Source organism: Hemibagrus wyckioides, linkage group LG02 (assembly GCF_019097595.1).
Source record: "Hemibagrus wyckioides isolate EC202008001 linkage group LG02, SWU_Hwy_1.0, whole genome shotgun sequence".
Lineage (NCBI taxonomy): Eukaryota > Metazoa > Chordata > Actinopteri > Siluriformes > Bagridae > Hemibagrus > Hemibagrus wyckioides.
In genome coordinates, this window is record NC_080711.1 from 20,713,831 (window position 1) to 20,736,352 (window position 22,522).

Consider the following 22,522-nt stretch of genomic DNA (forward strand, 5'->3'; position numbering starts at 1 on the left):
TCATTCATTATCAGACAAACATCTGATTATTTTTCACAAATTAGGATTATTGAAATGAAAGCAAAATGATAATTAAATGGTGATAAAATTTTCTTTCCTTTGCAAGTGGGCTCAAAATATATTCTGGTTACATTTGTTAAATCATTTATTTGTTCTTTTGTTTACACAATTTGCTGAAAAATCTTTAAAGAAATTATGAAGACTGCCATAATAACTAGGAAAAACTACATAACCCATTCTGCATGCAAATTTCCCAGTTCCCAGGCAGATATAAATACACTGCATGTACATGGCAGCCTCTGTGTTTAGTTGCGTACAGCAGAGGAATCATGAGCTGGTCTTTTCTTCTTCTTTTGATATCCTTTGTTCCTTGTGAGTAAACATGTCTCTCACATCGTACTCAGATAAATATAGATATTAAATATAAATATAGATATGATAAATATTTCAGTCTGTGTTGAGTCCACTCTCATCTTTTCAGATGTGTGTTGCATCAGTCTGACCTCGTCTCCTGATGAGGTTAAACCTCCTGGAGCCTCCGTGAAGTTGTCCTGTCAGATTTCTGGCTATGCCCTCACTGACTATGGAACAGTCTGGATCAAGCAAGCTCCAGGAAAAGCCTTCGAGTGGATCGGGATCATATGGGGTGATGGAAGCATAAACTATGGAGCTTCCTTTAAAACTCGTTTCAGCATCTCCAGAGACACAAGCAACAATGTGCTTTACTTAGATATCAGCAGCCTGGTGTCAGAGGACACGGCTGTTTACTACTCTGCAAAGACAGACACAGCTGTACAGCTCAGTGCTAGAGGTGTACAAAAACATCATCAATAAAAATGCAAGGATGATCAAATTAATAAGTAATACATTATTCTCTTTAATATTATTATTAATTTTATATAATTAATGTTTCTATACCTCTAGAAGTCAACACTGCAATATATTATACACACCTAACATTTTTTCTTTATTTTATTTTATTTTGTGCTTAATATAAAGATGTATGTAAATAATATTTGGTGTCTCATGAATTATTACATTGGCAAGATTAACTAAACTAAGCAACACGTCATGTCAGTTTTCATCCACTCCAAAACCTAATAAATAAAAATATACAAATACATTTTTATAAAATTAAAATTAAAAGAGTCACACACCACTTGACACATTTCCCTCAGTAATTACACTGATTAGTGCATCTTTATCTTGAGTCTCGGGATTTATTGCCTCTATAGTGGTCATGGACACGCCCTATTCAAATAGATTCAGGTATAAACAGCATGTTCGTGGATGGTCTGGTCATCAGTGTGCTCTTTGATAACACTTATACATTTTAAAATTGTGTGTATGTGAACTGTGAGAATGATTTTAGGATACTGTATTTTATTTGCGCTAATATCATGTACGTTTCACATGATCCTCACTAGGAAATTTAAATATTTCTCAGTACTGTTTCTCTCAGCAATATAACATTTAATTCATAACTCCCTTCTTTTCAGATTCTTATGGACAGTCCCTGACCTCATCTGCTTCTGTGGTGAAGAAACCAGGAGAATCGGTCACTCTGTCCTGCACCGTGTCTGGACTCTCCCTTAGCTGGCTGCACTGGATCCGTCAGAAACCAGGACAAGGACTGGAGTGGATCGGGTACATTGACAGTGGCACTGGCCACTTTAGTTATATATATATATATATATATATATATATATATATATATATATATATATATATATATATATAAAACTAACAATTAAAGACTTGATTTGCTTAAAGGAAACTATCTAAAATATCCACTAATATGGGTCTCAGAGACCTTTCATGAGCTAATCCATGTCTAGCCAGTGACCGGCTTCAAGTCGTTTTAGTATTTACATCCAACGTTTTTAACTTTAAACGGTAAAGAAACGCTGTTTCAGTGATATTTTTCACTGCACCGTCATATGAGTTTGGACTTAAAAACCAGAGGCGGCTGGTCAATAGGGGGCGCTGGGGCACCGCCCCCTTAAAGTTAGCCAGAGAAGAATGCTGCTTTAACACAATAACAATAATTATATATTTTAATAACGAAATAAAATCAGTTAGTCGTACTATTCCACTGTTAGTCATATTATTAATAATTTAAAATAAACTAAAACTAAAATAAAATCAAACTGTATTTCGTTCGTGTGTGTGTGTGTGTGTGTGCGCACGCGCACGGCACCGGACACACGAGTGTGTAAGTAGGTTTCAAACTTTTGAAAAGGCTGAGCTCTGATTGTCATGTTTCATATTGTCCCCGCCCACTTTTGTTGTTAGCGAATCAATATTGTTTTTATATATTTGGCCTCATGTGATTGGACCATTCTCAACGAGTCTCATTACCGCTCAACAGATACTGACAGTACTAACGAGGCAGGTACTGAGTAACGTGGAAGCAGGCGAGAAAAAAATTCGGTTATATCTTTACACAAGACTCTCGGATGAAGAAAAGAAAAGAATCACGCAGGTTGGACCACATCGACTCAATTTGTAAATTCAGCAGCAGTCAGATGTTCACGGTCGAGCTTACACACTGTCAATGGAAAAGAGACTAGTGATTGAGATGACTGACTTTTAACCAGAAGGTCATTGAGAAATTTGCAAGCCAGAAAGAAAGAAAAGCAAAGTTTATTTTCAAAAAGTGCCACTGGTCTGTGATTAGGCAACTTTCAAATTTGTTGCAACTATCCACGGCAGTAGCATATATTACTCCAGTGCAGTTCAGGGTTCACCATCTGCAGAGACAACAGTAAGAAGCAGGTGTATCTGCAGATGAACAGCATGAGGACAGAAGACACTGCAGTTTATTCTCAGAAGCACTGGATTCATGGAGGTAAAACAAACCAAATAAAAATAAAATTGTCTCGGACTTACGTGTGACCACATGTTGACTTTTACTGCATGTGGATTATTATGAATACTGTCTGGACATCTCATTCAAACTTTCATCTAAGTCTATTGGAATAATTTGCAGCATTTTAAAACACACTCACACAAAGTCATTTTTAAATAAAAACAGAAAACATTATTTAAAAAGTGTTCATTTTGAACCATTATTAATCCCATCATAACCAATATTTGAAATCAGTGTTTAATGAGTGTATTGGGAAATATCTGAAGGAGGCAGCAGAGCTCAACAAATTAAGTAGAAAAAAGGTGAATCCACAAACTGCATTCTGTATTCAGTATCACTCATTATCACACAAATATCTGTTTGCATAATTTATGATCTGGGTTGTTAAACACAGGTTGGACAAATGAAAACACTATCATTTATGTGACTACATCATCCTTTGGTTGTGAGGTTTCTCAGTAACATGACAAGATGTGTTTCATAATGCTGTTATAACACAAGTTTCCACATTAAACATAACTATTAATGAATAAAAATAAAAATTTCTTGTTCTTATTTTGCAAACAGGTCTTTTGTGCCTCTAGAGGGCAGTCTGTACAAACTCAACCATCTCAATGTGTTTCCATCTGTACATTTGGGCAATCTCTCTTTTCACATTCTGTTATGACTCCAGCATCATGACACTCAGATTAAACTCAATTACGTAAAGTCTCTTACTGACTTGTTTTGTATTGATCAGTAAATAAGGTTCTTAGTTATAGAAACACTGATTTCTGTGGAAAATTCATATGAAGTCAAACAAGCGAGACAATCGATTGTCTAATTTTATACAAATAAACACCTCATTAAACTTTTAATTAATTTATAGCTTACACATGTCAATTTTCATAATCCCAGGATCCTCAAGCATACAGTACATAATAATTCTTATGATATATTTAATATTTATTCCTTGTTGCCTATTTCACTGAGACTTTGAGAGGAAATTAAAGTATTTGATGAAGCTTCTATTCCATTATAATCCCACATATCCTCCATCAGATGAATCTCCTCCTCATGATTTAAATACATTTCAGATACATTCTCCTCCCATCATCAGCAGATAAGCAAATCCAAGCATCAGAGCTGGATCTCACTCTATTTATATGATGTGATGGTGTCTGTTAAACTTTGGAGAACAGAGAAGACTCCAGTACAAACAACACACACCATGTTCTCTACATCTCTACTGCTCCTGCTGGCAGCTGCTTCTTGTGAGTGCTTTATCAAATTCATTCATTTACTAGATGAAGAATAAAGGTGCAGCAGATATTGTGTGAGATATCACCATGTGTTTTCCTCCACAGATGTACATGGTGTGGAACTGACTCAGCCTGCTTCCATGACAGTCCAGCCAGGCCAGAGTCTCTCCATCCACTGCAAGGTTTCATATTCAGTTACAAGCTATAATACAGGTTGGATCCGACAACCTGCAGGAAAAGCTCTGGAGTGGGTCTCACTTATGGGTTATAGTGGTAACACTTACTACAGTGAGAAACTGAAAAGCAGGTTTCAGGTTTCCAGAGACACGTCCAGCAACACAGTGACATTAACAGGACAGAACATGCAGACTGAAGACACAGCTGTGTATTACTGCGCTCGTGAACCACAGTGAGACAAATAAACAACATCCCTGTACAAAAACTCCTCATCCAGTGTTCATTATAACAGAATGTCCACAATACTGATCTATCCAATTCTCACAAATAATAATAATAATAATAATAATAAGTAGAAGAAAAAGAAATCACACAGATGAGATCAAAGAGTTTTAAATTAATACATTTTTAAAAATATTTATATTCTTTTAACATTTCCACTCAGCTCCCCTAAAAATTCTGCAATTCTCCATAAACTGTAGACAAATTGGTGATCTTCTCAGTCCCCTTTAAATTTCATATGAAAACTCTGGCAGTCTTGGGCTCCTCCCCGTCTTTCAGCACGTTCTTCAATCCGCAGACTGCGGCATCACAGAGTGAGGATCAGAGGACAAGTGTGTGTGTGTGTGTGTGAGAGAGAGAGAGAGAGATCAGGAAGACTCATATTTGGCTTGTTCAATACTCAAAGTTGATACTTAATACTCAAAAACACATCTATGCAATACAGTGGAATACTGCAATTAGTTTACCATTCTACTCTGTTAGTCAAACCTTTATTTTATTTTACTTTTTTATTTATTTTTTATTTTTTACTATTATACTATCATTGGGGGCTGAGCCCCCCTAAAATGGAAATCCTAGAATTGCCCCTGAACATTGCTGTAAATAATAAGCATTTTTATAATCAAATCAACAGTCTCCTGCTGTGGTAAAGAGACCTGGATCTCTTGTAAGATAAGTGGATATTCAATGACAAGCCACAGCATAAACTGGATACGACAGAAACCAGGGAAAGCTCTGGAATGGCTTGGCTGGATGAGTACAGGCAATAATCAAGCAATATATGCAGAGTCTGTGAAGAACCAGCTCACCTTTACAGAAGATGTCTCAGCAAGTACACACTCCTGTTTCAATTAAATTAAAATACAATTTTTCAATTAAAAATACAATTCTTCTTCAGAATTTAAAAACACCTGATCTAGAATCTTCTCAGCTATTTCTCTCTGGATTCATCAGTTAAAGCCTCTAGAGGGCAGACTATACCAGAATGAACATCATGTTCTATTGAACGGTTTGATTATAATGTTAAATGTAGTTCATGCTGTTCAGAAAACACTGCAGTATTTCACCATGTGAGGGTCAAATGTAACATGAGCATCATTTCTGTGTTAATGTAATTCTCTAGAGTGCAGCTTACACATGACTGATAATGACATAAAGGATTGTTTATCTAATTATTATCATTTTCATGTATTTAACACCACAATGATACTTCCGCTTGAACATTAATGCAAAAACACATACTTACTACAATCAATACAATAAAAACAATAAATAATATTGATGACAATCCTGTCTGCAGCACAGGAGCATCATGGACAATTTAACAGTCAGTATCTGATTACAAACTGAATTGATTAGGCTCATGTTCATTTCACTTTAACGCACAGCTATCAATATCTGACATTCACTGTGAGAGGAAATCACACTTATAGCAAGGTTTTACAAATCTTCAGACAGACTGACTGTTTGTTGAATTCACTCCTTACCCAAGATTTTTACAGGAACATAACTGAACCTGTATTTCACAGTCAATATAAACAGTTTCATGCATGGTTTCTTAACACTGATGTTAACTGCACCGTCACTGATGTTTCTGCAAAAATGTTTAAAAATTCATTTGAACAGTTGTGCAAATTATGTTCCATTTTTCCTGACAGTCAAACTGAAAAAGTTTACTCAACCTTTGGTCTTGAACTGTATACTGTATATTTAACCTGCACACACATTAGAAATGTTTAAACATTATACTTTTCTTTAAGCTTTAAGGCCTGTGTTGGTCGCTCTTTCTTTATTCACACAACATCTACCCAACATTTTGAGGCTTAAAGGACTGAGGGTGTGTCATAAATATGAGAACATGTTCTCCTGGGATTTACATCAAAGTCATAAACTCTACAGCATTGTTATGAAGCTAAGACATTACAGCTCCATTATATCAGTGTCTCATTAAACCAGGCTGCTTCATCCACACTGGTTGATCAACTACATTAAATAAATAGTAAGTAACTAATATTTTGTGAATGTGTATGTTTTTACATTTGCAGGCAATGCCTCATGTCTTCTGAAAGCCTAAACACTTACATGCAAATCAAACCCCTTTATAAATGATTAGAGGTGTTCTCAGGAGAAGTGAGGTTCTGGGTTCAGGTTCTGCTCAAACCATGTTCTTTACACTTCTACTCCTGCTGTTAACAGCTACATCTGGTAAGTGTGTGGAGAATTTTGGAGAGATGCAGATCATTGTGTACATTTTTCCTGTTGATAGATTTCACCTGAATAATTGCATGATTGTTGTTCACAGGTATTAAATGTATTGAACTGGTAAAGTCTGCAGTCATGCTGGTTAAGCCTGGAGAATCATTTTCAGTCCCCTATCAGATCAAGTGATACTTCCAGTGTCTCATTAGTGTCTCATCAGTGTCTCATTAAACCAGGCTGCTTCATCCACACAGCTTGATCAATTACATAGTAAATAAATAGTAAGTAACTAATAATTTGTGAATGTGTATGTTTTTACATATTCGGGAAATGCCTCATGTCTTCCTAAAGCCTAAACACTTACATGCAAATCAAAGCAGTTAACTGGACTGCAAAGTTATAAGTGTTTTATAGAAACTATTCACTTCATGCAGTTGTGGTAGTTTCATGTAAATGTGTGCAATACGTGTCATAATTATATAATAATTATTATACTATTAATTTTTATAATTATATAAGTATTAAAAGGATTAATAGAAAACACTGCATCCTAAAGAGTATTATAGCAGAAAATATTGATTTCAAATCTGTGAATCTGGAGACTCTATATATGCTTTGGTTCGATCAGGTGTGTATAGAGTAGGGAAAACTCCAAACTGTTGAATAAAGTGAACAGAGACAACAAGTCCTCTTCTGTGCATGTGAATAAAAGAGTATGACGCTTATGATTAAAACATAATGTGAGAAATTTGCATGTTAGTCTGAGTCTCCTCCCTTTTTCACATCAAGTCTGAAGAACAGAGACATAATAAAAAGCTCTGTGAACTGTGGAGATCCAAGATCAGTAGCCGTAGCTGGTGGAAATCCAATCACCATGAGCTCCATCTGTCTCCTGCTGTTTCTGACAGCTGTGTCCTGTAAGTGCAGTTCTCACTGAAATGACTTTTCTGTTTCATTCTGCATCTCTTACAGATATGAAAAAGTATTGACTGTGTTATAAAATACAGCATTTGATCTTGTGTTGCTCTTTACAGGTGTGGATTCAGTTGAATTTACTCAGTCAGATAATATAGTGGTACGACCTGGAGAGGTGTTTACCATCTCCTGTAAATTCTCTGGGTTTTCAATATCCAGCTACTGTCCGAATTGGATTCGCCAAACACCATCCAAGACTTTGGAACATATTGGATATGTGTGTAGCAGCAGCTCGAATGTAAAGGACTCACTCAAGAACAAAATCAGTTTCTCTGCAGACGTCTCCAGCAGCACAGTGTTTTTAAAGGGACAAAACTTTCAGACGGAGGACACAGCTGTGTATTACTGCACACGAGAGCCACAGTCATTCAGAGTACTGGTGCAGCTGTACAAAAACCAGGGTCATACTGTGTGGAGCTCTCTTTAGTCTGCATTTAGACATATCCTACAAATAACATTGGACAAAGACCTGACTGAATATTGAATATTGTATTTTAGACCTTTGTGTGGTTGCTTAATGTAACAGGAAATAAAATAAAATTGATGAATTTCTGTATATCCAAACACATACAGTATAGATCCTGCACAAGTGATAATAACATTCTACTTAACTCACAGTCATTCTACTAAATTTAAGTTTGTAGTTTATTTATAATAAATGGCCTGTAATAGATTCTATATTCTTATTTCTGGTATAAATAAATATGAAAACTACAGATTTTTCTTTCCTGAAGTATATTTCTCTTTTGCATGTCTCTCAACTTCAATTAAAGTTTTAGATTTTCAAGGTTTTATTCTGTTTATGGTGCAGAAGACAATCGCAGATAATCGCAGACATTTGACATCCAGTATCAGATTACATACTGATCTGATTAGGCTGATGTCCATTTCGCTATGACTATGTAACTAGGTTGTACCATATAAGAGTTTATCCAGATCACTACACATACATGTGATAAATATTCTAATTTAAAACTTTACAGTATATGCTGTATTTTGTAGAAATCTATTCCATCCTAATCACATTATATACAGTTTGAGAGCATATAATGGATGGGTAAACAAAAAAAGCATGAACATTGTGGGAAGAAGAGAATGTTCCATATACAAAATCTTGTTCTTAGGTTTATAAAGTTTATATGGAAGATTTGTAATCTTTATAAGAGTTTTTCTCCCAATTCTAAACCCACACATACAGTACTTCATCAGATGAATCTCCTCTTCATGATTTAAATACATTTCAGATACATTCTCCTCCCATCATCAGCAGATAAGCAAATCCAAGCATCAGAGCTGGATCTCACTCTATTTATATGATGTGATGGTGTCTGTTAAACTTTGGAGAACAGAGAAGACTCCAGTACAAACAACACACACCATGTTCTCTACATCTCTACTGCTCCTGCTGGCAGCTGCTTCTTGTGAGTGCTTTATCAAATTCATTCATTTATTAGATGAAGAATAAAGGTGCAGCAGATATTGTGTGAGATATCACCATGTGTTTTCCTCCACAGATGTACATGGTGTGGAACTGACTCAGCCTGCTTCCATGACAGTCCAGCCAGGCCAGAGTCTCTCCATCCACTGCAAGGTTTCATATTCAGTTACAAGCGATGAAACAGCTTGGATCCGACAACCTGCAGGAAAAGCTCTGGAGTGGATTGGAATCATCTATAGTGGTGGGAGTACAGCTTACAGTGACAAACTGAAAAATAAGTTCAGCATCTCCAGAGACACTTCTACTAACACAATAACAATTGGAGGACAGAACATGCAGACTGAAGACACAGCTGTGTATTACTGCGCTCGTGAACCACAGTGAGACAGAATAGTGGATTCCTCTTACAAAAACCTTATGAGACATGTTACACACATCCTCTCAATGCAACTAATAAATCATCTCAGTCACACTTTCACTTTCTTTCACTGGAATAAAATTGTAATAATTTTCAGCATTTTAAAACAGTCATACAAAGTTGCATAAAAAAGAAAACATTATTGAAAGAGTTTTCATATTACAGGATTTTTAACCAACAGTTGGAATCAGTGTTTACTGAGTAGATTCAGGAATAATACAGCATGTTTCCAGCAGTGTGTTGTGTTTAACACACAGTCTGTTCTCACAATGTGAGGTGCAATAATTGAAACAACTGAAGGAGGCAGCAGAGTTTAACAAATAAAGTGAAAAAAGTGAATCCACAAACTGTATTCTGTATGAGACTCATTCACTATCACTCATTATCAGACAAATATCTGATTATTTTTCACAAATTAGGATTATTTCATATTACCTGAGATTTACACCTACTCTGTAGCATTTTTTTTGCATGTGTGAAATGTTTACAGTTTATATTTATGTGTATAGTGAGTGCAGCCGTGTGAACTCGGTTACCCAGAATTCTCCGGGCTCATTAATTTGGATTGCCTGCACCTGCCCGGAAGGATAATTAAAGGCAGCCACTTGTCACATCCCCTTGTACAGGGGTGACTTGTATCGTATGTTGATATGCATTTGTTTAAAACTGGAACTGAAAACAAAAGCTGAAAGAAAGTGAAGGAATGAAGGGGGAAGAAGATTTTAGGCATGGCCAGGAAAAGAGAAAGAAAACAAGACAAAGAATTAATTGGAAAGTTTTCAAAATTACACAAAAACACTCAAACCCTTCTCTAAAGCTTGATCTTACCTGTATATTCTGAACTGTCCTGTAACAATGACAGCATGTCCCGATGTGTTTTACTCCTTTATCACAGCATTTTGAAAATAATGACATTTTTACGAATTCAATACAACATTTTGTACTTTTAATATTAAAGTAATATTATGAAACAACCACAAAACAAATTGGTTTCTTTTATCAGTTGTGCTCAGTGTCAGTGTCTGTTTCAGGAAGGGGCTTTAGCGGGCCATGTGCTCCAAGACGAGTTACTGTGACACAACAACCCAAATTTTAACCTGTTTATGTTCAGTGATGGACAGATATAACTGTCCACGACAGCCACACTGACACAAAAGACTTCAGAAACGTATACAAGCACATCCTCCTGAGCTGTAAATATTCCCTCAGCAGGGACCTGCACCCCAGAGACATTTATTAGATATTTTAGTTCTCAGTTTCTTTTCATCTTTTCTCAAACTTAACTAACTCTCAATAGTTCTCATTCAAAAATTCTCATCCATTTTCTTATAATTATCTCTGGCTGGTGATTAAGGCTGAAGACAAAAATGAAAGCAAAATGATAATAAATGGTGATAAAATTTTCTTTCCTTTGCAAGTGGGCTCAATATATTCTGGTTACATTTGTTAAATCATTTATTTGTTCATTTGTTTACACAATTTGATGAAAAATGTTTAAAGAAATTATGTACTATAGGAAGACTGCCATAATAACTAGGAAAAAAAACATAAAATTCATGCAAATTTCCCAGTTCCCAGGCAGATATAAACACACTGCATGTACATGGCAGCCTCTGTGTTTAGTTGCGTACAGCAGAGGAATCATAAGCTGGTCTTTTCTTCTTCTTCTGATATCTTTTGTTCCTTGTGAGTAAACATGTCTCTAACATCATACTCAGCTTTTTATATGATAAATATTTCAGTCTGTGTTGAGTCCACTCTCCTCTTTTCAGATGTGTGTTGCATCAGTCTGACCTCGTCTCCTGATGAGGCTAAATCTCCCGGAGCCTCCGTGAAGTTGTCCTGTCAGATTTCTGGCTATGCCCTCACTGACTATGGAACAGTCTGGATCAAGCAAGCTCCAGGAAAAGGCTTAGAGTGGATCGGGATCATATGGGGTGGTGGAAGCATAGACTATGGAACTTCCTTTAAAACTCGTTTCAGCATCTCCAGAGACACGAGCAACAATGTGCTTTACTTAGATATCAGCAGCCTGGTGTCAGAGGACACGGCTGTTTACTACTGTGCAAAGACAGACACAGCTGTACAGCTCAGTGCTAGAGGTGTACAAAAACATCATCAATAAAAATGCAAGGATGATCAAATTAACAAGTAATACATTATAATGGGGAAAAACCCTCTCTTTCACCAAAACTCAGTCAAAAAGATGTAAAGCCTCTAGAAGTCAACACTGCAATGTATTATAAACACCTAACATTTTTTTTGTGTTTTATTTTGTGCTGAATATAAAGATGTATGTAAATAATATTTGGTGTCTCATGAATTATTACATTGGCAAGATTAACTAAACTAAGCAACACGTCATGTCAGTTTTCATCCACTCCAAAACCTAATGAATAAAAATATACAATTAAATTTTTTATAAAATTAAGAGAGTCACACACCACTTGACACATTTCCCTCAGTAATTACACTGATTAGTGCATCTTTATCTTGAGTCTCAGGATTTATTGCCTCTATACTGGTCATGGACACGCCCTATTCAAATAGATTCAGGTATAAACAGCATGTTCGTGGATGGTCTGGTCATCAGTGTGCTCTTTGATAACACTTATACATTTTAAAATTGTGTGTATGCGAACTGTGAGAATGATTTTAGGATACTGTATTTTATTTGCACTAATATCATGTACGTTTCACATGATCCTCACTAGGAAATTTAAATATTTTCTCAATACTGTTTCTCTCAGCAATGTTATTAATATTAATAATCCCCATGTTATGTATCACATTTACAATATGATGTCTTTAATTATTTGACTCAAGTCAAATCAGCTCTAGGACAATGTTTCTGATGACTAGTTGTGACTATATACTGTACTATTCATGCTTTTATTTCTCCTATTTGTGATACCAGCTGCAGGAACACTACAGGTGAATGGTTCATTTCCTGAATTCATAAACACAGAGTCTGTTCAGCAGCACAGAATCTGACGAGAGATCACGTGATATCAGTGGTGGGCCATCAGGGTCAGCAAGGCCTTCTCTGCTGTGATCTGAATCACTGACTTGCATTTTAATATATTTAATATATTTTTCCATGAATGTGTATTAAATTATTCCCAATAGTCTATTCTCTACATTTCATAGCTTTTCTCTCGGTTGCGCTGCTTCCAGGAGTGTATATTTATGATAAGAGAATTTATCCAATCATATTTCAGCCAGTGGCTGACATCATGTGTTGCCTGGCCTTAAGGCCTTCAGAATTAATAATGCAGGCACCTGTACCTTAAAATAAGTGGCAATGAAACTGTTCCATTAACCAATCAGATTTCGAGTTGGCATCACTGGGGCCATCTAGCAGGCATACGATTACGTCAGGAATTTCACGTCTTTTGATTGGATAGTTGGAGTAGTCAGAGGCAGCAAACCACACAAACTAAATAAAATATACATATATATATATATATTTTAACTCACAATGGCTGACAGAGGAGAAGAAATCTGTTTGGTCGCAGATATCCTTACAAATACAATATGTGAAATATTGTAGCCTAATTTCTTTTTTACTTTGCTGTTTAATGGTTGATTAGTATTTATTGCCGTGGCGTCATAATAATGCTATAGAGGTGGAATAATTCAGGAAATGCACGGCCCTCCACTGCCTGATATGTACATGTTTTCTGCAGCATCATTACTACAAACTCTTAAATATAAAAATCATCTGTAGGGGGCAGCAGCACACTTGTTTTCAAGAAGGATTCATGAACTATGAAATCTAACAGCTGAAGGATGTTTATGCAAATTCATCCATTTATATAAAAAAAAATCAATCTCTTGCTCACCAGAAGTTTGTGTCACACGACTGAATCAAAGATCTTGATGATGGGGCTGAGGGTCACTCAGTACTACATCTTTGTTATAATGTTAACCAAAGGTACCTGAGACTTCTTTACTGTATATTTCTTCCCTCAGAATATCTTGAGTGTGTTGATGATGATCTTTGATTGTTATGTTTTATCTGCTAGGTGTCAGCAGTCATGAGATCAGACTGGACCAGTCTCCTGCTGTGGTAAAGAGACCTGGAGAAACTGTGAAGATCTCTTGTAAGATAAGTGGATATTCAATGACAAGCTACTACATGCACTGGATACGACAGAAACCAGGGAAAGCTCTGGAATGGCTTGGCTGGATGAATACAGGCAATAATCGAAGAACACATGCAGAGTCTGTGAAGAACCAGCTCACTTTAACAGAAGACGTCTCAGCAAGCACACAGTACTTAGAGACCAAGAGTCTGAGGACAGAGGACACTGCAGTTTATTACTGCGCCCGAAGAGCCACAGTGACTGGAGCTGAGGAAGCAGCTGTACTAAAACCAGACAAACATTTTTACACTGTGTTTATTTTAAACAAGTCACATGTACTGTTATCATTTATCTATTATGTTCTATGGTTATTAAAAAGAAAAATTATATTTTATTTGCAATTGATTATATTACAATAATCTTTTTAATTTTGTATTCGGGCGCTGGCTCCAGAGTCCATCCCAGGAACACTGAGTGTACAGCCTGGACATGTTACACATTCACACACTCCTTCACATTTAGAAAAGACGAGTCACCTGCTTCACTCCTGATTCAATTTCTTGAAGCACATTATTTCAGACTTTTGAATATGAAAGAAGATGAAGTATAGAGAATAGTTTCACTGTTGAGTTGTTGATAGATATTAGATTTCAGCTTTGCCTTCTGTTCACTAGAGATTACAATTTTACTTCAGAATTTAAAAACACCTGATCTAGAATCTTCTCAGCTATTTCTCTCTGGATTCATCAGTTAAAGCCTCTAGAGTGCAGACTATACCAGAATGAACATCATGTTCTATTGAACGGTTTGATTATAATGTTAAATGTAGTTCATGCTGTTCAGAAAACACTGCAATATTTCACCATGTCAGAGTCAAATATAGAAGCAGTTACTCACATTGTTATTTTAACAACTTCTCAGAAACAGAAACAAGGAAATTTGTGGACATGAGAATAATTTCTTTGTTAATGTAATTCTCTAGAGTGCAGCCTACACATGACTGATAATGATATAAAATATTGTTTATCTAATTATTATTATTTTCATGTATTATGGCAGAGATTCAGATGAATTTGAGGGAACTGGAAATGGAGCAGTATTCAACAGGTGAATTATTTTCCACATTAAATTGATATTGATTAAAACAGGGTGTGAGTGTGATTAACAGCTGCAGAGCTGCACTCAACACAGCCTCTCTGGAATGTTTATGCAAATCTGCATCTCCTCTTGTAATATTAGCAGCGTGCTGATCTAGAGAGGAAACACTTCTCATTAGTCTTCCTTCAACACAAACATGTTAGCTTCAGCTCCACTGCTGCTGCTGGCTCTCGCCCCCTGTGAGTGCTTGGATTGAAGCTTTATTACTTCATCTGATCCTTTCAGTTCGACATGTCAACCTTTTCTTTTTCTCTTTTCACAGATGTGTTCTGTGCTACTGAGCTCATCCAGCCAGACTCACTGCTTATAAAGCCAGGAGAGACTTTAACCATCACCTGTAAAGTGTCTGGAGCTTCTATCACTGATAGCAGCAGCCACTATGGAACAGCTTGGATTCGACAACCTGCAGGAAAAGCTTTAGAATGGATCAATTTAATTTATTATAATGGGGATATTTCTAAGAAAGATTCACTTAAAGACAAGTTTGTCATCCCTCGAGACACTTCCAGTAACACTGTGACCTTACGGGGACAGAACATGCAGACTGAAGACACAGCTGTGTATTACTGCGCTCGTGACTCACAGTGAGACAGAATAGTGGATTCCTCTTACAAAAACCTTATGAGACATGTTACACACATCCTCACAACAAGCTGCAGTGCTGCACAAAAGCCTCATCACAATTCACTTTTCTAATTAAACAACAACTACAACTACTGATTAACTAATCCCCCAATTAAAAACACTTCAGCCTAAATGTATAGATAATTATTTAACAAAAACTATTATAAACATTTGCTCAGTTCATAATTATTATGAAAATGTTACTGTTTGAAATGAAAAGCATCTGAATATCCAGGTAACATTCCATCTGTTTTACATTTTTGAAAGCAGTTTTTACTTCAGATACCTGAGTTCAAATGATACTCACAATAATTCCTCCAATAATTTAGATTCAATACACGACACAGAGAGAGGTATTAGAGGAACAAAACACGTCCACACATGCTACTGTATCCCATCACCCTGTCATTGATTAGTTTCCTATATCATGCCTCCATGTGTTTTATTCCTGACTCAATCTGTCACTGAGCTCTTCTGCTTCTGTTGTATTTTAGATAAAAGACCTAGTTTCTAATGTTTGTTGCATTGAGAGGGCAGTCTGTGTGAATGAAACCATCTTTAACTGCTCATTATTACACACTCAGCTTCAGTTACAGTGATACACAGTGATGGATTAAAAAGACATGAGATCTAATGAGTAAAGAGCAGTGATGAACCTGACAGCATGAAACACACCCAGAGTCTTACAGGAAGCTTTTTCTCATCTCAGCTGTTCCTCTGTGAATGTTTTTATATCTCTAGTGGGCGTGTCATGCAAATGAAATCCTGCATTTGAACCATTTATGCTGAAACATTCAGCCCAACAACATACCAGCAGTTTGTGTTCATTTACAGCAGCAGGAATCATTTTAATTCTTTAAGATGGGACTAGGCAGTGTTCTGAGTTACTTTACTCTAGCAATCTTCATTCAATGTTAGTATTATTTATTTCATATAGACAAAAATATTGATATATTTTTCATACTTTTATTTTTACTTTGTGTGTTCTTGCAGATTCCTGCAGTCAGACACTGATCGAGTCTGATCCAGTGATCATCAAACCTGATCAGTCTCATAAACTGACCTGCACAGCTTCTGGATTAGACTTTGGTAGCTACTGGATGGCTTGGATCAGACAGGCGCCTGGAAAAGGACTGGAATTTGTTGCAACTATCGAGTATGATAGTGATAGGAAATATTACTCCAGTGCAGTTCAGGGCCGCTTCACCATCTCCAGAGACAACAGTAAGAAGCAGGTGTATCTGCAGATGAACAGCATGAGGACAGAAGACACTGCAGTTTATTACTGCGCTCGAGGTGGATACTACACACAGTGATACTTCCCCTTAGACATCAGTACAAAAACACATACTTGCTATAGTCACATGAGAAGCTCACATTGTCTGGACATTTATCCTGATGTAATATTTTTTTTGATTCCCTGAATATATGTAAAATATAATGCATAAATTCACATTGTCACAGAGAAAACAATATTAATCTCAATGATTATGGAAGCTGTTGTTCACAAAGCTAGGAAATTGATCTCAGTTCTATAATCTTTGAGATTAATATTGATTTCTCAATTAACTTATTGGTTAAACCACTAGATTTACTATTTTTCACTGATACTGTATCTGAGAGCTTTCGCTCTTTTAAACCATCTTTAATCATTTTTATTGTTGCTTCAAGTGAGTTTTTTTTGACAGCAAGAAAATGATAATCTTTTTCTCCTAAATGACTCTTTCTAGATCTGGATCATTTAGAAACAGGTCTTTTGTGCCTCTAGAGGGCAGTCTGTACAAACTCAACCATCTCAATGTGTTTCCATCTGTACATTTAGGCCATCTCTCTTTTCACATTCTGTTATGACTCCAGCATCATGACACTCAGATTAAACTCAGTTACATAAAGCATCTTACTGACTTGTTTTGTACTGATCAGTAAATAAGGTTCTTAGTTATAGAAACACTGATTTCTGTGGAAAATTCATATGAAGTCAAACAAGCGAGACAATCGATTATCTTATTTTATACAAATAAACACCTCATTAAACTTTTGATTAATTTATAGCTTACACATATCACTTTTGATAATCCCAGGATCCTCAAGTATACATAACAATTATTATGATGTATTTAATACTTTGAATAGGTTTTGAGTTTTTTGATAAAGAAATTAAAGTATTTGATGAAGCTTCTATTCTATTATAAACCCACATATCCTCCATCAGATGAATCTCCTCCTCATGATTTAAATACATTTCAGATACATTCTCCTCCCATCATCAGCAGATAAGCAAATCCAAGCATCAGAGCTGGATCCTACTCTATTTATATGATGTGATGGTGTCTGTTAAACTTTGGAGAACAGAGAAGACTCCAGTACAAACAACACACACCATGTTCTCTACATCTCTACTGCTCCTGCTGGCAGCTGCTTCTTGTGAGTGCTTTATCAAATTCATTCATTTACTAGATGAAGAATAAAGGTGCAGCAGATATTGTGTGAGATATCACCATGTGTTTTCCTCCACAGATGTACATGGTGAGGAACTGACTCAGCCTGCTTCCATGACAGTCCAGCCAGGCCAGAGTCTCTCCATCCACTGCAAGGTTTCATATTCAGTTACGGGCGATCATACAGCTTGGATCCGACAACCTGCAGGAAAAGCTCTGGAGTGGATTGGATACATCAGTTGTGGTGGGAGTACAGCTTACAGTGACAATCTGAAAAATAAGTTCAGCATCTCCAGAGACACTTCTACTAACACAATAACAATTGGAGGACAGAACATGCAGACTGAAGACACAGCTGTGTATTACTGCGCTCGTGAACCACAGTGAGACAGAATAGTGGATTCCTCTTACAAAAACCTTATGAGACATGTTACACACATCCTCTCAATGCAACTAATAAATCATCTCAGTCACTCATGCACTTTTTTCATTTTTTTAAAAAAAAAAAAAAAAACATTATTGAAAGTGTTCATTCTGAACTATTATTAATCCCTTAATTTCACAGGATTTTTAACCAACAGTTGAATCAGTGTTTACTGAGTGGATTCAGGAATAATACAGCATGTTTCCAGCAGTGTGTTGTGTTTAACACACAGTCTGTTCTCACAGTGTGAGGTGCAATAAGTTAAATAACTGAAGGAGGCAGCAGAGTTTAACAAATAAAGTTGAGAAAAAAGGTGAATCCACAAAATGCATTCTGTATGAGACTCATTCACTATCACTCATTATCAGACAAATATCTGATTATTTTTCATAAATTAGGATTATTACATATTACGTGAGATTTACACCTACTCTGTAGCATTTTCTTTTGCATGTGTGAAATGTTCACAGTTTATATTTATGTCTTCATGTGAGACAGTGAAGGCTAAGACATACTAGACACATCTTCACAAAGGCTTCTGGATGAAGAAGTAGATGAAGTAAATTCTTTAAATTTAACAACAGACAAGTTGTTTGCATGAGCTCCTGACTGATCGAGTCAGTGATGGTTTTTGACCTGAATTATTTCTTTAATTAAAATTTGTTTCTATTAGACTCACAGATGAAAAATGAAAGTTTCTGAACAGACCAGAATGTTCTTCTGGGTGTTACAGTGATACACAGTGATGGAATAAAAAGACATGAGATCTAATGAGTAAAGAGCAGTGATGAACCTGACAGCATGAAACACACCCAGAGTCTTACAGGAAGCTTTTTCTCATCTCAGCTGTTCCTCTGTGAATGTTTTTATATCTCTAGTGGGCGTGTCATGCAAATGAAATCCTGCATTTGAACCATTTATGCTGAAACATTCAGCCCAACAACATACCAGCAGTTTGTGTTCATTTACAGCAGCAGGAATCATTTTAATTCTTTGAGATGGGACTAGGCAGTGTTTTGAGTTACTTTACTCTAGCAATCTTCATTCAATGTTGGTTTTATTGTTGTACACTTTTATCAAAAAAATCTTCTTTCATTATTTCTGTTTTTTATGTAACTTAACACCTATCTTTTTGTATTCTTCTATTTCAGATTCCTGCAGTCAGACACTGATCCAGTCTGATCCAGTGATCATCAAACCTGATCAGTCTCATAAACTGACCTGCACAGCCTCTGGACTTGACTTCAGTAGCTACTGGATGGCTTGGATCAGACAGGCGCCTGGAAAAGGACTGGAATGGGTTGCAACTATCTCACACACCAGTGGTAGCATATATTACTCTAATGCAGTAAAGGGTCACTTCACCATCTCCAGAGACAACAGTAAAATGCAGGTGTATCTGCAGATGAACAGCATGAAGACAGAAGACAAGCTGGGGAACAATAGTCTGTTTCGGGTGGGGAAGAATGGAAAAAAATGGGGAAGAAGGGGAAGAAAGAAGAAAAGAGAGAAAAGAGAAGAAAAGAAAGAAAGGAAGAAAGCAAAAGAGAGACAGAGTGCCACGTGTGATTTATATGCACCTGTTTTGCAATTTTTTTTTAAAAAATGTGCTTTTTACAAAAAAATCACAAAAAATTCACACTGACCCGGTTCGAATCCCACCTCAGACAAGGATTAAATTAATTAATATAATTTAATTCAGTTTTGAAATGGCAATTGTTAGTCTACAGAAACATTCCTGTTGACTTCGATTATTTAATTATATGTAAAATATGGCTTCTCAGTACAACCTACTGTTAGAAATATTGTCTTTTTTTTTTTACATAGATGAGAATAATACAGCACAAAACACACACCATAACAATATACATAAGTGCTAAATTATTATAAAATATTAACAAAGTATAGAAATCTATAAACAAAAAACTACCAATATTTATATTATTAAATATATATGTTAAAGCACACACCTAAATATGCAGTAACCTCCCAAAACTTATAAATAATGATTAAACAAAGAATACATTCAAATCAAGTCAAGTCAAGAAGCTTTTATTGTCCTTTTGACCACATATAGCTGACGCAGTATACAGTGAAATGAGACAACGTTTCTCCAGGACCCTGGTGCTACATAAACAACATAACAACATATAATTACAAAACACCACAGAGCTAAGGACAGAAACAGTGCAAGACAAAAGACTTGGATAATGTGCAAATACAATTCAAATAATACATCACATGTACCCTAACAATAAATACAAGTGACAAATTATAAAATAGCAATATATTAAACTATAAACAAAAAAGAAAAATGCTATTTAAACATCAAATATTTAAATATAAAATATACATAGAACTTTGTAAGAATACAAGCACTATATGCAACATATCTATATTTTCTTTATTTTTTGAGCACCTGCTATTTTGTCATCGTCTCTGTCACTGGACAATAAATTCTGGCCATGTCCTGGCTATGTCCAGTTGCTGATGTCCTAGAATGACCACTCTTTCTGCAAGTGTCGGCCTTCCACTCACCTAATGTATGGCACAGGTGGTTGAAATGCTGTTGGAGGAACATGGCTTGGCTGATGGACCATCATGTAGGGTGGAGTGCTGCTGGGCTGGGGATTGCTGGTTGCTGAGGCTCCAGGGTCCATGTCCAGGGTCCGAATGTGGGTTCGGCGTGGGGACCATGCTTGATAGAAATGCTGGGCCCATTGGGAACAGCACTGGCTTGCGCCAGTATGCCTAAAACAACATGATGAAAAAAATAATCATTAGCAGTCTACGTATATGGCAGTAGAATTTAAGCAATGGGTAAAGAGTTTAGGTGAGATATTTCAGATATAATATACTGAGATATTTACATACCAAATTCTCCTCAATAACTTAAGTGGTAGAATCTGAAAAAAAGTGATGAGTGTCCACAGGCCTGCACTGGACATTTACTTATCTGTAACATTAAAAAAACACTGTCAGTTGGCACGCAGCCTATAGATTTCATGGTATGGCTTCATGTCTTTTCTATGCATACCTTCTGCTGAGAAGCAGGTCTGTCCCCAGCTGCAGAGGGCCACACACCTGTGCTGGAAAACTGCCATGGCCTTACGAGATTTTTGAGGCTTCTGTAATCAAAAATCTGTGAAAGTTAAATTCGGCATGTTGAATTGAATAATAATTAAATCATAATATACGATAATTAAATGAATAAAAACGAACATGCAATTGACTATCGTTCTTCAGGTAGCGCCATAGGATTTGACTATTGTTTAATAGCTCTTCTGGGAGCTACTTTAAACTATTTAAATGAAGACTTAAAAAAAAATATATTGTGGAATTAAGTTACATTAAACATGCAGCTTTCTTTTTGGGAAGCTGAGCTCACTCAAAAACACCCCTTCAAATAATTGAGTTTTGGTGTTGTTTTTAAGTGTTGTTAAGCTTTTTTAAGTGTTGTTTTTTAAGCCTCTGAGAAGTCTGACAGCTAAAATAACTAAGCAGAAAAATCCTCCTGTAATTAAAAGCAAGCTGTTAAGAGAAAAACTAATCTAAAAACAGCAAACTGCATATAAAACCTCCGCTGGTTTCCAGCAGAACGTCGACCTTTCCAACATGGCGGAGGAATTGACGTGTCTGTATACAAATCACAGCGGCGCCCTCTACTGCCTCCTGATATAAGTGAATAGGACAAGCTGTTATGACAGGAAAGTGTATGTATTAACCATTTATTATCAGATTTTATCGAAACACATTCATCATGCATTATAACCTTAAATAATGCTTAAATAAAAATATTAAGAATATAATGCGCCATGTTGATGTTTTTTGAAAGTCCCGCCCCTTTTTGTGGTTTTCATTTAAATGTCCAGAGCGCGTGCTTGCGTCATCTAGAAGGCTTTTAAAAGAGATTTCAAAAGAAAACGACGGAGACAGCGACACTGCGGATTACCTGGAGATATTTCAAGGATAAACAGCAGATTTTCTTGGAGAGAAATGATGGATTTAGGTAAGTATCTTCCCTTCCTAGGTAGATGGACAGGCCGGGGCCTGGCCTGCGCCGCCGGGATGCTCGCGCTCACCTCCGCGGGATACTGCGCGTATCGCTGGCTGAAGAGGAGCAGCGATCTTCAAGCTGCTGAACTTCAAGCTGCTCACGGTGAGAAAAGCTCACTTTTTACTTAGTCT

The 22,522-nt window shown here is 36.3% G+C and overlaps 6 gene segments (V, D, J or C); all 6 read left to right on the forward strand.

Moving 5' to 3' along the window:
* Positions 1-329: 329 nt before the first annotated feature.
* Positions 330-3,539, forward strand: LOC131370278 (immunoglobulin heavy variable 3-33-like). The segment is given in 4 exon segments: positions 330-372; positions 482-811; positions 1,500-1,647; positions 3,440-3,539. Coding segments are annotated over 4 exon segments (621 nt in total).
* Positions 3,540-7,619: 4,080 nt separating this feature from the next.
* LOC131370288 (Ig heavy chain V region 914-like) lies at positions 7,620-8,173 on the forward strand. The segment is given in 2 exon segments: positions 7,620-7,688; positions 7,806-8,173. Coding segments are annotated over 2 exon segments (411 nt in total).
* A 951-nt stretch (positions 8,174-9,124) lies between these two features.
* Positions 9,125-11,792, forward strand: LOC131342039 (Ig heavy chain V region 914-like). The segment is given in 2 exon segments: positions 9,125-9,167; positions 11,375-11,792. Coding segments are annotated over 2 exon segments (396 nt in total).
* A 1,695-nt stretch (positions 11,793-13,487) lies between these two features.
* LOC131370296 (immunoglobulin heavy variable 1-3-like) lies at positions 13,488-14,690 on the forward strand. The segment is given in 3 exon segments: positions 13,488-13,539; positions 13,631-13,971; positions 14,673-14,690. Coding segments are annotated over 3 exon segments (411 nt in total).
* A 294-nt stretch (positions 14,691-14,984) lies between these two features.
* Positions 14,985-15,421, forward strand: LOC131363193 (immunoglobulin heavy variable 4-39-like; the record flags this gene model as incomplete). The annotated part of the segment is given in 2 exon segments: positions 14,985-15,027; positions 15,111-15,421. Coding segments are annotated over 2 exon segments (354 nt in total), but the record flags the coding sequence as incomplete, so codon positions are not given.
* A 2,363-nt stretch (positions 15,422-17,784) lies between these two features.
* Positions 17,785-18,366, forward strand: LOC131343130 (Ig heavy chain V region 5A-like). The segment is given in 2 exon segments: positions 17,785-17,896; positions 17,990-18,366. Coding segments are annotated over 2 exon segments (408 nt in total).
* The last annotated feature ends 4,156 nt before the right edge of the window (positions 18,367-22,522 follow it).